This window comes from Pygocentrus nattereri, chromosome 26 (assembly GCF_015220715.1).
Source record: "Pygocentrus nattereri isolate fPygNat1 chromosome 26, fPygNat1.pri, whole genome shotgun sequence".
Lineage (NCBI taxonomy): Eukaryota > Metazoa > Chordata > Actinopteri > Characiformes > Serrasalmidae > Pygocentrus > Pygocentrus nattereri.
Window position 1 is genome coordinate 10,799,572 of NC_051236.1, and position 14,297 is coordinate 10,813,868.

A 14,297-nucleotide genomic window follows, 5' to 3' on the forward strand; every position below is an offset into this window, starting at 1 on the left:
AGTGAGTAGTTAGGAACCAAACGTGAGCTCTTTAAACTGTATTCTCTTTTTACTTTCCTTAATTAATTATTGTCGCTTTTTATTATATTTAGGTTTATTTGTCACAATTACTCAATTTAAAAATTCATCAATTAAAATTTACATTCTCAAGGAAATCTGAGTTGTGAGTAGTTTGATTGAGAAACAGGGGATCCGCAGCTCATGTTTAGCTGTCTAAACATTCTCCACAAGGGGGAGCTATCAGCACCGCTCACTTTTGTGTGCTTCACTGAAAAAAGATGAAACCCACACCAGCAGGACATCAATAATGCACATTCGTCTATAGTTAGAAATGTCATATAAAGCATAATGTAAGACATTGTTAAAGGATATTACTGCTCAATAACCATCAAAGTAATGGCTAGATTACTTGATTAATAATATAATCAATAGTGACAGCTGTAGTATTTTTTTACAATAATACGTAATGTTTTACAAAACACATTTACTGCCAACAGAAATTAGAGTTAACCATTTTGGCTGCCTAAGACTTTTACCCAGTACTCTATGTGAAAACATACAACTCTAAAAACTTTTCTGTGGGTGGTTATTTAATGAACCATTTCTGTAAATTGAATGTGCCTGTATGAAGAACCTTTTGAAAGTCTGAAGAGACCCTATGTAATGTAAAGGTTCTAAAGCCATGAAAGGTTTTGATGACGTTTTATTTTGGGTGGTCCTTTATGAATAAAACAAACACTCAACAGACTGTCAGTAACATGTCAAAAACATATGAGGGTTACGATTAGGTTTTAGGCTAAGGTTAAGGTTAGGGTTAGGATTAGGGGCAGGGTTATGGTTAGGTATTGGGCAGAGGTTAAGGTTAGGGTTAGGATTAGGGCCAGGGTTATGGTTAGGTTTTGGGCAGAGGTTAAGGTTAGGGTTAGGATTAGGGCCAGGGTTATGGTTAGGTTTTGGGCAGAGGTTAAGGTTAGGGTTAGGATTAGGGCCAGGGTTATGGTTAGGTTTTGGGCAGAGGTTAAGGTTAGGGTTAGGATTAGGGGCAGGGTTATGGTTAGGTACTGGGCAGAGGTTAAGGTTAGGGTTAGGATTAGGGCCAGGGTTATGGTTAGGTTTTGGGCAGAGGTTAAGGTTAGGGTTAGGATTAGGGCCAGGGTTATGGTTAGGTTTTGGGCAGAGGTTAAGGTTAGGGTTAGAATTAGGGCCAGGGTTATGGTTAGGTTTTGGGTAAGGTTATGTTTGGAGTAATGGAAGAAACATATTAACAACAGATATACTTAATGTAAGTAATGAATCAACAGAACATCTACAAGATATTTACTTCAGTGTATTCTGATGCGTCACTACTGCTACTTCACTGATATGTTGTTAAAACGTATTAGTCACCTACAAAGAACCACGCCAAGGTTACCAATGTTTTTCCTAGAATCACTCAGGAGCCTTTTTTAAAGAGTGTGCCTCAAAGGTTATTGTTATTCACATATTAAAGTTTTTTATGACACTTAAGGCCATCTCCCAGTCACTCAGTCAAACACAGCACACATATGGGGAGTAGAGCAGACCACAGAACTGGGCAGCAAAATACCACCACAAATGAGGAAGCACTGGCACTTGGAGGCTCAGTGTGCTGACAGTGGCCTGGCTGGTGCATCTAATAACCACACACAGCTCAGCTGATTCAAGCCTGCCTGACATCTTCTTCTAGCAGACTCATAACTACATGATGAGTGTATTCTGGGACTAGTGCTACAGGCTTTCTGTGAGGCAGTGTCTGGAAAGTAGGAATGTTTACTGGGCAGTGAGGTTGTCAGTGTGATCTCTTTGGTGACAGACACTGGTAAGGCTAGTCAGACAATTGCTACGCCTGACATGGGAATCATCCCACTTTGGACATTGCCATGTCATGGTGTTGTCCTGCAAAGGGCACTCACTAACACACATACCCAGTCCAGGTGCTTGTAGCAGTGGGCGATATGAACATCAATTTATATTGTGATATTTTCCAATTGCAGGCACAATATAAATTAGTAATATATTAAAAATAAATAAACAAATAAATGAATGTTAGTAGTTTTAAATCATTACCTTGTGCCACAACATTATTGTTTTTTAAACTTGGAAAGCCAAACCAATGTGGGCTGTTTATGAGCTACCTTTTTGCAGCGTTTTATTTTTATATTGCATGGCAACCAAATCACTAAACCATTCAATCTTTAACAAATCAGTAAAGAATAATATATAAAATAACATGTTTGTCGATTTTCTAAGTGGGAATAAGTTCCAGAGAACAAACATAAACATGGTATTTTACATTTTTCTGAACATTTTATTGTATAGGTTCTATTTGTGTGATGAGAATACACTGGGAAAAAATAACAAATTTTAGGTATTTTTCTTTTCCAATGTGTTAGATTCAGCAATAAGTTACTGTATAAGTGATAATCTATTGTCATTCCTCAATATAACTTACATACATTGGTACACTGGAATGAAATTGTTCTTCAGGCCACACAGTGCAACACACATCATCACTTACACAGGCACACAGTGCACAATGGTGTGAAACAAGTGCAGAACATACAATAAATATTCTGCACTCGTTTCACACTCGCATGTTTCTTCACTCTACGTAGTAAATCAACAGTAAGTGTGTATTCAAATTTTCATTTAGAAAATCAACAAAAGATGTAATTTGACCAGGGACGCCCCAAAGTTGACCAGGGATGCCCAAATGCATATGGCTATAAATGCATAAGTTATATATAAGTTTTTTACTGTGACTTTGGCTCAGCCAATCAGAATCTTAACTATCCATTTTCACAATAAACTAACCTGCCTAGCATGATGCTAGCCCGCAAAGGCAGGCTTCTGAGGCTTGTTGGGAAAACCGTCTAAATGTCAGCAACTCAACAAACACTTCTAGCAGAACTAGGCCTAAAAAGTAAACAGCCCACTCATGGTGGACACAGCTCATCTTCAAGAGTAGAAGCTGCACAAATCCACCCAGTGTGAAAATAACAGGCAGGTTTGGTGTTAGCATGTAGGCTCGCCCATTGAGAAGAAAGGAATGGATGCTTCTTAATGAGAAAGGGCCTCTTTTGCTCTTCTGCTGCATCTGTTATTCTAACAGAATGTCTAAGCAGGCTGTTCAGAAAAGAGATCTGAACAGCTTGTGTCAAATAATGCAGCGAAAATGTAACAGGTACAGTATCTGATAACATGCTGACACTATTGAAAATATTAAAGATGGGTTAATATACTGGTCATTTTGATGATTAACTACTAATCAGAGGTTTTGAAAGAGGGCAAACAATAATCAAGGATTTAACTGAACAGTAAGATACATTCTAATACACTTAGAAGAGGTGGGCAGGTATAAAGAAATATACAGCGGTATGCACAGGTTTGTACACTGTACAAATTGCATGTTTTCTTGATGCTCTAGGTGAAAATAAGTCAACAGAGAACACACTTGAATATGCCATTTTCTGCAAATGTCAGTGCACAATTTGTTAACTCTCTTTGAAGAGTTTCTGTCCGAAATACATCATCAACCACTTTCAAGAACTTTCTTTTTATGATTATGTTGCTGGGAGTGGGCTTTGTGCATACAAGAAATTCTAGTGCTATATTATGATTAATACCTCCTTTATTAGAGTAATAAAAATGTGTTTTCCACTATTTGTCAGCTGTCATTCTTTTCAACTCATTATATTCAAAATTGTTACACATGGATATACAACACCTGGGAATGAAACCCTTAATTTATCCACAATATTACCATGGATTGTTAGAAAAAAATAAAACATAAAATGTGCCATAACTTCTGCACAGGCCACTTTTTATGTTTTCATTTTTTACAGCATGTTAAAATCAGCAAATTAACAATAATTGTACACTACAATGTGCAGAAGTGTGTTGTGTGTAGAGGATGTGTTCACTTGTTTTCACGCTGAAGATAGACAAAACGTTGTTTGACCAGGGGTGCCGACACTTTCGCACAGCCCTATACAACTGTGTAAATCCATTAAGCTTACTGTTTTAGTGGTTGGTATAGTGCAGTGGGTAACATCACGGCCCTTCATGTGGCATTTTAGGGTTAGATTGGGGTTCTCCTCCCTGCTCGAACAAGCACACCACACTATGCTAATAAGAGTCCTCGGACTCCAACATCTGTAAGATGATTAAAACGTAAGTCTCTCTGGATAAGACTGCCTGCCAAGTGCATAAAAATTGTAAGAGGGAACAGTAAAAGAATTTATGCATCATCATCATCATTCAAATTGCTAATCATTGCTGATTCACTGAGAGGGTCTATTATAATAGTTTATCTTTAACTGAATAATCAAGTTTAATTAGTTCATTGCCAGCCCTAATCTGATATGGGATCTGTGTTTGACAAGGGTGGAAGAGAAGCCTCTCTCTCTCACACACACACACACACACACACACACACACACACACACACACACACAGACACACACACACCTGCAGTGGTTTCCTCCACACTCCCGATTGCAGTACTCACTGTCCCAGTCAGGATTCTGTCCCACTGGGTTCGGAGCCCCAGGAGACTGAGAGCCACCCACAGTCTTCTGATACTCTGACTGTAAGTGAGAGAAGCCCTGTGAAAGAGAGAGAGAAAGAGAGAGCGAGAGAGAGAGAGAGAGAGAGAGAGAGAGAGCGAACCCTCATTTACTGCTACCACCACAGTAATTCAAAATATTGATTTTTTTTCATCAAATTCTACAGTGATAAGCAATTTAAAAAGACAAGACGGGAGAAGAGGGGGGCTACACTTCAACAATTTCAATCTTCAAACTGTAACCTCCCTCCTGTGTCTTAAATGTTTTTTGGTTGCTTTTTTTTTTACAATTACGACTGCAGAGAGGTGCTAAGCAGAGAGAGACAGTTTCTAAAATCAGACGCTTTCACTCAGCTTCACACGTTGCAGGTCTCTGCTGATTCAGATGACACCTCCATACACACCTCCATCTCGCAAAACAACACACCAACTGAGCTGAAACAGCCCCCCCTCCCCCACCCCAAAACATCACACTTCATTACAATATACCCGCTGTAAACACACACTATAGGAGAGCTGTGTTTTTCTTCACTTTAGCTGCTGGGAGGTGGCGGCTCAGGGTTTTTAGTAGCACTTCTAAAATCTGAAAGCACCACTCCTGAGCACTCGCTGCACAAACTGCAGGGGGATCTTTAAAACCTGCAGCACCAGTCGAAACTTTAGACACGTCGACTTTTATAAGTGCACAGTCAGAGTCAGCTATATAGGCCTTCTACTAAACAGTGCTATTTAAACCCACCTCACCTCACAACACAGCTGATTTGCTCAAATAAACAAGCATAAGCATGAACTTTTAATGCGGTACACAAAGTAATTAGAACGACATGAAGTCTTTAGCTCAATTTTATCCAAACTCTAATCTTCTCTAAAGGTTAGAAGGAACACTTGTTTAGTGATTGTTCAGTGGGGTTTCATTTATAGGCATCAACTTTGCTATTTATATATAAGCATTTAAGCATAAACCGTGCGATCAAACAGGTTTGGTGATAAATCCAATTTGCACATACCCCAATTATAGTCGGCCCCCAAGACATGTTTAGTGTAAAAACTAAACAAAATATGCATTTCAAAATGGTTAAGTAAGGGACAGGGTTGGAAAAAACTTCAGTAATTGTATCTTGCTACCTTAGCATTATTTAGGAGGATTTGTACTTCAGTTATATTTAGAATAGAACATAACATACATTGTACTCCTTATATTTTCATTTGGGTCTTCAAAGTATTTAAGTGACACTTTTTAATCCCACAAATGGGGAAATTTCACCTCAGCATTTGACGCATCCATGAAGCAAAACACCACATACACACACTAGAGAGCACACACACACACACACACACACACACTAGGGGGCAGTGAGCACACTTGCCCGGAGGGGTGGGCAGCCCTATCCATGGCGCCCAGTGAGCAATTGGGGATTAGGTGTCTTGCTCAAGGACACCTCAGACATGGACTATCGGCGCTGGGGATTGAACTGGCAACCTTCTGGTCACAGGGCCAGTTCCCTAACCTCCAGCCCACGACTGCCCCCTTTCCCTTTCCCTTTTTTTTTTTTTTTTTTAATCTAAGTAATTACAAATCTCATACAATCTCAGAAAAAAATGACTAAACTGTACCCCTCTTGTCACAGGGGAGGTACCCTAAAAGGTTAATATTAGTACCTTTAGTCAGGGAACATAATTGTACAATAATCCACTGAAACGAGTTTCTAACTTGTACTGATTCCACACACCCTGTGTTGTGTCCAGCCTTTTTATTTTATTGTTCTGTTTTGGTTATGAAAAGGTACAAATATGTACTTTTCACCTGGAAAACAGAAGGTACAGAATTGGACCTTAAAACCACTGCTGTACCTTTGAGAGAACATTTACATTGTTTGTACCTTGATGAACGAAATGTGTACCTTTACAGTACCTTTATTTCTAACAGTGTAGACACTATTCTATGACACTATAGATCAGTGGGCACTGGATGAACTGTGATTATTCAACTGCACATTCAACTGTAGTAATGTTTAATAATATCTACCATTTTTACTAACATTCTAACTAAATGTCTGTTAAGTTAGGTTTTATCTTCCCTAAGCCAAACTAATCCTAAACTAATCCTCACCTAAATCTTAACACTAAGCCTAACTCAAACCTAGTCCAAATCCTGCTGGTTCATCAGATCATTTGTTAACAATTTGAACATCTGTAGATAATCCATAGGGGCTACAGTGTCCTATCTTCATAAAGTGAAGCCATATGTTTGGCTCATACTTACCTTTTAGTTGGGTAAAATTTTGAAGCAGTGCCCATATTTTCATTTAAGAACAGTTGTGTGCTTTTTACATTACTGAGAAGGGATGTAACTATCTATTACTTGTTAGCTACATTAGCCTCCTAACTTCTGTGCTAAAGAACCAAACCTTGGACACCAAACATGTCTTGTCTCATTTGGCTTAAGAGAAAAAAACAAATTAGATGCAAATTAGATTTTTTGCCTGATGAGACCCTTAAGATTATATCCCGCCAGGTGTGGCCAAACTTTAGAGCAGTAAACACTTTCAAATGTGTTTCTAAGGTTAGCTGCTTTATTTATTGTGACAGGAATTAGAATCTCCTGAGCATCAGCGTCTCTGTAGCATTGACTCTGCCCCTTCTTCGTGAACTAACCTGCTGTCCTGGGGGCGGGGAGTGGAGGGAGGCCTGGAGGCCCATCTGGTGGGAGATGATTGGCTGTGACTGGACCTGCTGCATGCGGATAGGCTGGTTGAGGAGGGAGCCCTGGTGCAGGGAGAGCTGCTGGTGCAGGGGGGGACTGATCTGGAAGGAGGCGGGTGGGGAGGCGCTGAGGGCGGGCAGCATGGCTGAGCGCGGCAGGCCGTGGCGTGGCGCCCCGGCCGCGTAGCTCTGCAGGTCGGACAGAGGGAAGGGGCTGGGGCCCAGGTAGGGGGAGGAGGGCTGGGGGGGCACACTGTACAGCGGAGGGTTGGGGGGCATCATGTGTGACGAGGGTTGGCTGGACTGGGCATTTTTGCTCTCCACTGGGTCATTGTAGGTCTGAGAGAGAGAGAGAGAGACAGACAGAGACAGACAGAGAGAGAGAGAAAGATGGATGGAAAGAAGCACAATCAGAGATCAAAGAAGTCTGAAAACTTATCACAGAGCACAGACTGAGCTTAAAGCGGTGGTTCAGCCAAAATCTAATTGACACAGTTTCACCAATCGCATGTTTGATGTATGAAGTTTGCTTCTTTACTTGTGCAAGCTAAGAGGATAATGTGGCTAACAAGTAGCGGAAGATTATCGTCACCAGTTAGCATCATACAGATTGCATGCCTGGATCTTCACACATTTGCCTCAAACCGCATGAAGATGTTAAGTAATAGTCTTGTTTATGTGGTTTCTAACACCATATGACTCACTGTTATGCACAGCATAGCAAAAAAACATCACGAAGCCTGACATTTCTCTGGATTTTTGTCCATTTTAATAGATAATAGTATGTCATACAGTGTTAGAAACGACATAAGCAAGTCTATTTGACATTACCTAACAACCCAATATGATTTCAGATAACGTTTTGATGACTTAATGGCTCATATTATGGAATAATGAACAAAAGTTAAAGTTTCAAAACATGTTCACTCCTCAGACCATCCTTTCAAAATGTAAAACAAGCTTGTTCTGAATCCATTTTTTGGTGGTCAACATTGCTATCCATCAATTTTTCATGTCTGCAAAAGTTTGCACACCCCAATCAAATAGAACATTTTGTTGACGGTTTAAGTGGAAAATTAAGAACATAATTAAAATGAAGAATTAACACTTCCTCTAATGCACAAGTATTGTTTAATTGCTGAATTTAACAAATAAAACACAATGCGGCCTGTGCAAAAGTTATGGCACATTTAATATTTTCCGATAGATTCAACTTAGCAGATACAGTTCAACTGCGCACTAAAATGTTAAAATATTGCATATTTACGTTGTTCCCTGTAGAGGATGTGTTAAGAAAATATGCATTTGATTGGTGGTGCTCAAACCTTTGCATATGACTGTATATTCGCTTCTTCAGCCTACAGCAGTTTATCCACCCATTCAGGCTGAAGGTATAAAAAGTATTTTCACCTGTGCTACTTTTTGAATTAAGAAAAATGCAGGGCAGCCAATCAGAATGAAGCTCATTTGAGAAAGCTTTAAGCTGTTTAAACAGCCTGCTTAATTCTAGGGGATAAAGAGGGGCTGGAAATGGTCATATAAAATGTATGATGGCTGTTTTTTGGTGCATAAAAGCTTTAGACACCAAATACAGCATGTCCAGGCTGACTGGCTATGTCTGAGTATGCGGAAAGTTAGATTTGACTTTTGGCTGGACCATGGCTTTAAATCAAGAATATAAAAAAAGAGCACATTATACTGTAATTCCAAATTCAGGCAGTTTAACTGAGTGTTGAAAAAGGAGAACTGCCCCAGGCTCTTCTCCAATTTAAGCAAAACCAGTTATGTCACTTAGTTTGTAATAACATTGCTGGACAAAACTTCTCATGCATGCACTGCAAAAACAGACACATAATTCCAAGTAGGAAAAACGGAGTAAAACACACAGACCGTGCAAAGCAGTTTGCAAGAAATGATTGCAATGAATTGCTTCTTTAAAGTTCTCTACAGTACAGACCCACAGATTCTAAATGGCAGTGTTTATAGCGTATGATGAAAAGCAGAGGCTTTCGTTAGCTGCCACAATAACCGGCGTGATCTACGATCAGACTACTTATATATATTGAACAGCGAGACAGGACTGATCGATATGAAAATTGTAGACGGATGAAGGGAGAGATGCATTTGCAAGACTGCATGGAAAAAAATCAACAGAGAGGATGTATGTGAGTGCGTGTGTTTGATAGAAGTCACCTGCTCCTGGAAATTTCCAAACATATCCATCTTAAAATTAAACAAGGGGGCTTGGAACTCCTCCAGGAAGTCATTTTTTATCGCTATATGCCATACCATCGCTCGAAAAGCCTGCGTTTACATAAAACCTCAGAGCCACGGATGTATGGACATAGGATACATTTCATGACGTTCAATTAACCACCTCATATGTCAAGAAACAGTGCAACAATTTTAGACAAGCACCTCGAAGCATTCGTTCACTTCTGCTTTTTTTCCCACATAATTTTGCGCTACATATGAGATGCAAGACCAAAATACATCAGCTTTCGCACCAGATGTGTCTGAGAGAAATGCTAATATATCATTTGACATTAGTATTACGCCTGAAGAAGGAGGAGGGCCTCTTTTAAAAACGGGCTGCCATAATCAGCCGACGCACATTCACAGAGACAAAACACGCACAATAACTTATTAACCTACAAAATGCCGCCAGGTGCGTACCCGATCCAAGAGCTGCAGAAAAAAACCCACTGCTCCAGCCCGCACACAATCATTTCTGTCTTTCAGTTCGGTTGAAGTATGCTCTCCACCAGCTCTCCGAAGAAACATATGAAAAATAACATCCTTTAAGAACAACAGTCATTTTCGCTACATAAATATATGTTTCAAGCCTTGAAGACTCTGAATGTGCTGTGGATTTTGGTGGTTATTTCATATTTCTGTTCCTTTTTTTTCAGAGCTCGGTATTTTCTTTCTTTTCAGTGCCTGCTAGTTCACAGACGCATCAATCAAAGTGTCTGCGAGAAACAGATTTTGACGAAATATTTAATTACGCGAGACGAAGGACGAGAAAGGCGTTTAATAGGAGCTGCCGAGGGAGGAGGCTTGATGAATACACCATTCACGGCTTAATCAAGCCTCTTGTTTTGGGCCAAAGAGCTTAGAGACAGAAGTATAGAAAAGGAAGGAGGGGGGGAGAGAGAGAGAGAGAGAGAGAGAGAGGGAGTGAGGGAGGGAGAGAGAGAGTGTTTAGCATGAAAATGCAATTTATGTTTTTGAAAAGGAAAACAATGGCTGTGAAATTAGGGGTATGAAAATGATGTGTTTTATTATGTAGATGAAAATATGCAATGAAACGATCCATTACGTGGCTCCTGTTGAAACCAACCTGAGATGAATTGCTTTCTGTAAATTAGAAATACGCTATCGATCTATGGATTTTGCAGTGCTATGAAATGAAGACAAATTGAGTAACGTATCAGTATGTGAGGATCTAATGGATTTAGTTAAAAGTAATCCAGGGGATTCCACATACTGTTCATAAATTAGCTTCACCTGGTTGGAGAAAAAAAGAATACTGCGTCATTATGTAAGCAATTATGGTTCTTGAAGGGTCCTTTGATGAAGGCAATGGCTAGATATAGACCTCTGACAACTCAAAGAATTTGCACTTTCTTCTCTATGATGGGAAACCTACTGCATATCACTGCTCTCAGAACAAAACCTTGTATCTAAAATGTTAAGGGAAAAACCTACTTTACTTTTAATGTAAGTCAATGGAACCAGACTTTTTACCAAGAAATTTTGGGCTATTTCTTTTGATCCATTCATCATTAAATTTACACACAATACGAACAGCAAGAGAGATTTTCAAATTATGTCAAAAACTGAAAAAGGATTAAAATGGGGGTGAGGTTTTGCTCTGACAGTGGTATGTTTATATCTATAAAGACCCTTTTTAAAAATAGTTATTATATGTTTAACATTATTACACGACATCATGGTTATTATACTAATAACAGCCTTTTAAAAAGTCATACAATCTTTTTTGGTACTACACAGGATTCTTATTGCTAAGATTGCTAAGAGTGCTACAGACTTTATTCCCCAAACTAAGGGGTCTAATTGTGCATGGTCCCATTCCTCGTATGCTTGCACACATTCATACCCCACAAAATGCTCTCACATTTCCCTTGACAACCCCTCCCTGGAGATTCTGCTGAATACTCCATCTAATGTATAATATACCTCATCCCCCCATCACCGCTGACCGTACATATCAAAGACATGACCCCCTCCTCCCTAGGTTACCTTGGAAACCAGGCTAGCTCGGTACGCTGCCAGGGCCTTCAGGTACTCCTTCTTGGCCGCTTCTGTTTTTCTCTTATATCCCTGAGAGAGAGAAAGAGAGAGAAAGACAACAGTGATTAGAGACACACAGGACTTCAGACACTTAACCTGAATGTGGTCAGTGTCATGTCAACCACATTTGATCCCCCATGTCCAACATACTTCTCAATATCTTATCATAGTCGAAAAAAAACCCCAAAAACCTATGAACCTTTTTTTTCCTCTGCACCAGCCCATATGGATTATTGCACAAAACTCAATTATGTGGTAACGTTTTAGAAGGGTAATTTCATAAACTTCCCAAAGAAGCGCTCGCTTAGACAACATTCCGAAAAAAGAGAAAAAGAAATCATTTTGGGTTTTAGCATTTCTGCAGGAGAGTCCATTAAGAAGACACATCGTTCTATCAGAGTGGGTGTCACATCAGAGAAAGAGCACAAAGAGAGAGAGTGAGGGAAGAAAAAGACGACAGGGTTTAACAGGGAAGGCAATCTATAGCAACGGAATGAAGTCACCGAGAAATGGTGAGATTGGAATGTAGGCTAATGTAATGGCATGTCAATCATTTCACCGTCTCTGAAAAAAAAATCCATTCGCTAAGAAACTGAGCGCGACAACAGCATTGCTTTAGCGGATGAGAGAATACATGGTTTAAATTGGTGAAAAGGAAAACAACAACAACAAAAACTGAATTGAGAAGCAGCACTGCTTTAATTGATGAGAAAAACAACATGAAATGGAGGAGTATTGCAATGGTGTTTAAACTGATGACAATAAAAAAAAAAAACATTCACTCCAAAAATGAGCCAATGAGAGACAATATGGAGTAAACTGATGGAAAACAAATGCTGTCACACTAAGTAGAGAAGTGGCACTAGTTGATGAGAAACTGATGAGAAAAACAACATTAATGTGATGAGAACAGCAACAGAAAATCAATTGCTGATCTAAACTGATGGGAGAAAATCTTTTGCACAAAATATCATCTAAATTGGTGAAAAACAAAACATTCTCACATTGTACTGAGTAGAGCTGAGAATAGCAACTGAGCTAATGAAAGACAATATGGTAAACTGGTCTCACATTGTATAGAGGGGAACATTCTCTTTTTTTCTCAATTAAATATACTTCCTTGTGTTCTTTGAAAGACATCTGTGATGAGCACACTCTCAAAACTGTCACTGGGGCAGTACATAACTGTACCATAATCCACTTATGAAATTATATTTTCTAAGCTCTATTAACTCCACACTCCCTGTGTCATCTTCAGGCTTTTTATTTTATTGTTCAGTTTTAAAACATTTGGTTAAGAAAAGATACAAATATGTACTTTACACCTGGAAAAACTTATTTAAGGTACACAACTGGACCTTAAAACCACTGCTGTACCTTTGAGGAACATTTATGTTGTTCGTACTTTGATGAATAAAAAATGTACCTGCACAGAACCTTTATTTATAATAGTGCAGAGGAAAATTCAGCGTTTCTATAGTGTGTTTCAGCATAGAATTCTCTATCTGTGAAGAAACGCTCTGAGTGTTGATCCTGTATTCAAATAAAAAGATTCTCATTGGCTGAACACATTTACGGGCGAGGTCATCAATGCACTGTTGTATATGGTAAAATGGCTGCAGTGGACCAAAGCCTTGTGAGACTGTATAGAACACATACAGAGGAGTTCATGTTCATTTTTATGCTGTACGTGATTAAATCTGATGAAATAAAATGTTGAACCTCATTTGTCATTTATTGGTTTCCTTTAAGGTAATAAATATATAACATTCATTCGGCTTTCATAAGGATACATGGCATCTACATAAGCCTATTATGACAACTGTGATTAACATTTATAAAGGCTTCTAACAAGCGTCAGTCTAGCTTAAGTCAGTTTTCAAAAGTTATGCTTGTTGGAGTAAGACTATAAATGTTTATATATACACATAAAAACGATGTTTATTTTCTTTTCTTTATGTTACATTGTTTACGTCAGTTGTCAAGAAAGGCTTACGTAGCCTTATGAACACTGCCCTGTGCTACAGAGAATGGCAGTGGTGTTTAAGCTGCTAAGGAAAGAAAACAATGATGGAAAACAGCTTAAATTGGTTGGAAAATATATAAAAAAAAAAAACAAAACACATTGTCACATTGTATTAAGAGGTGTAACGGCGCGGATGAGAAAAGAACAACATTAAAGTGATGAGTATGGCAATGGTGTGTTTTTTAGGGGGAAAAAAAAATAACGCTGCCATCGCTCCCTGGGGAGCTTGTTACAGGGTGGAAAGATGGAGGACTGGAGAGAACAATGATTTAAACATTTACATATGGCTGGGCCCGGTCTGCCTGCTATACTGTGGCTAGAGTTACCATTAAGCTTTAATGAACATATGCATGACAGAAACACAGACACGTGGCAGACACAGCAGACGTACATCCACACGTATGTATACAGACACAGAGCTGAGCCCCTCCTTACTGAGAACACAGCACACACACACACACACACACACACACACACACACACACACACACACACCCACCCACACACACACACACACACACACACACACAGACTCACACACACACACACAGCAAGCAACATAAAGCTCCCAAACATACATACACAAACTGAAACATCTGACTAATCTGAATATGGAGGAAAGTCACAAAGTTGGAAGCTGTCTGGGGTTAAATTAAAAGGCCGTCC

The 14,297-nt window shown here is 39.3% G+C and overlaps 1 protein-coding gene across 7 annotated transcripts in view; it reads right to left on the reverse strand.

Moving 5' to 3' along the window:
* The window catches only part of tox2 (TOX high mobility group box family member 2), a 159,965-nt gene that overhangs the window by 2,294 nt on the left and 143,374 nt on the right, over nucleotides 1-14,297 (reverse strand). For all 7 annotated transcript variants that reach the window (XM_017705234.2, XM_037535131.1, XM_017705235.2 and 4 more), the window contains 3 exons: nucleotides 11,555-11,635; nucleotides 7,241-7,627; nucleotides 4,489-4,625 (listed from right to left, as the gene is read on the reverse strand). In XM_017705234.2, the coding sequence (XP_017560723.1) occupies nucleotides 4,489-4,625; nucleotides 7,241-7,627; nucleotides 11,555-11,635 (605 nt within the window). The remainder of the gene's footprint in view (nucleotides 1-4,488; nucleotides 4,626-7,240; nucleotides 7,628-11,554; nucleotides 11,636-14,297) is intronic.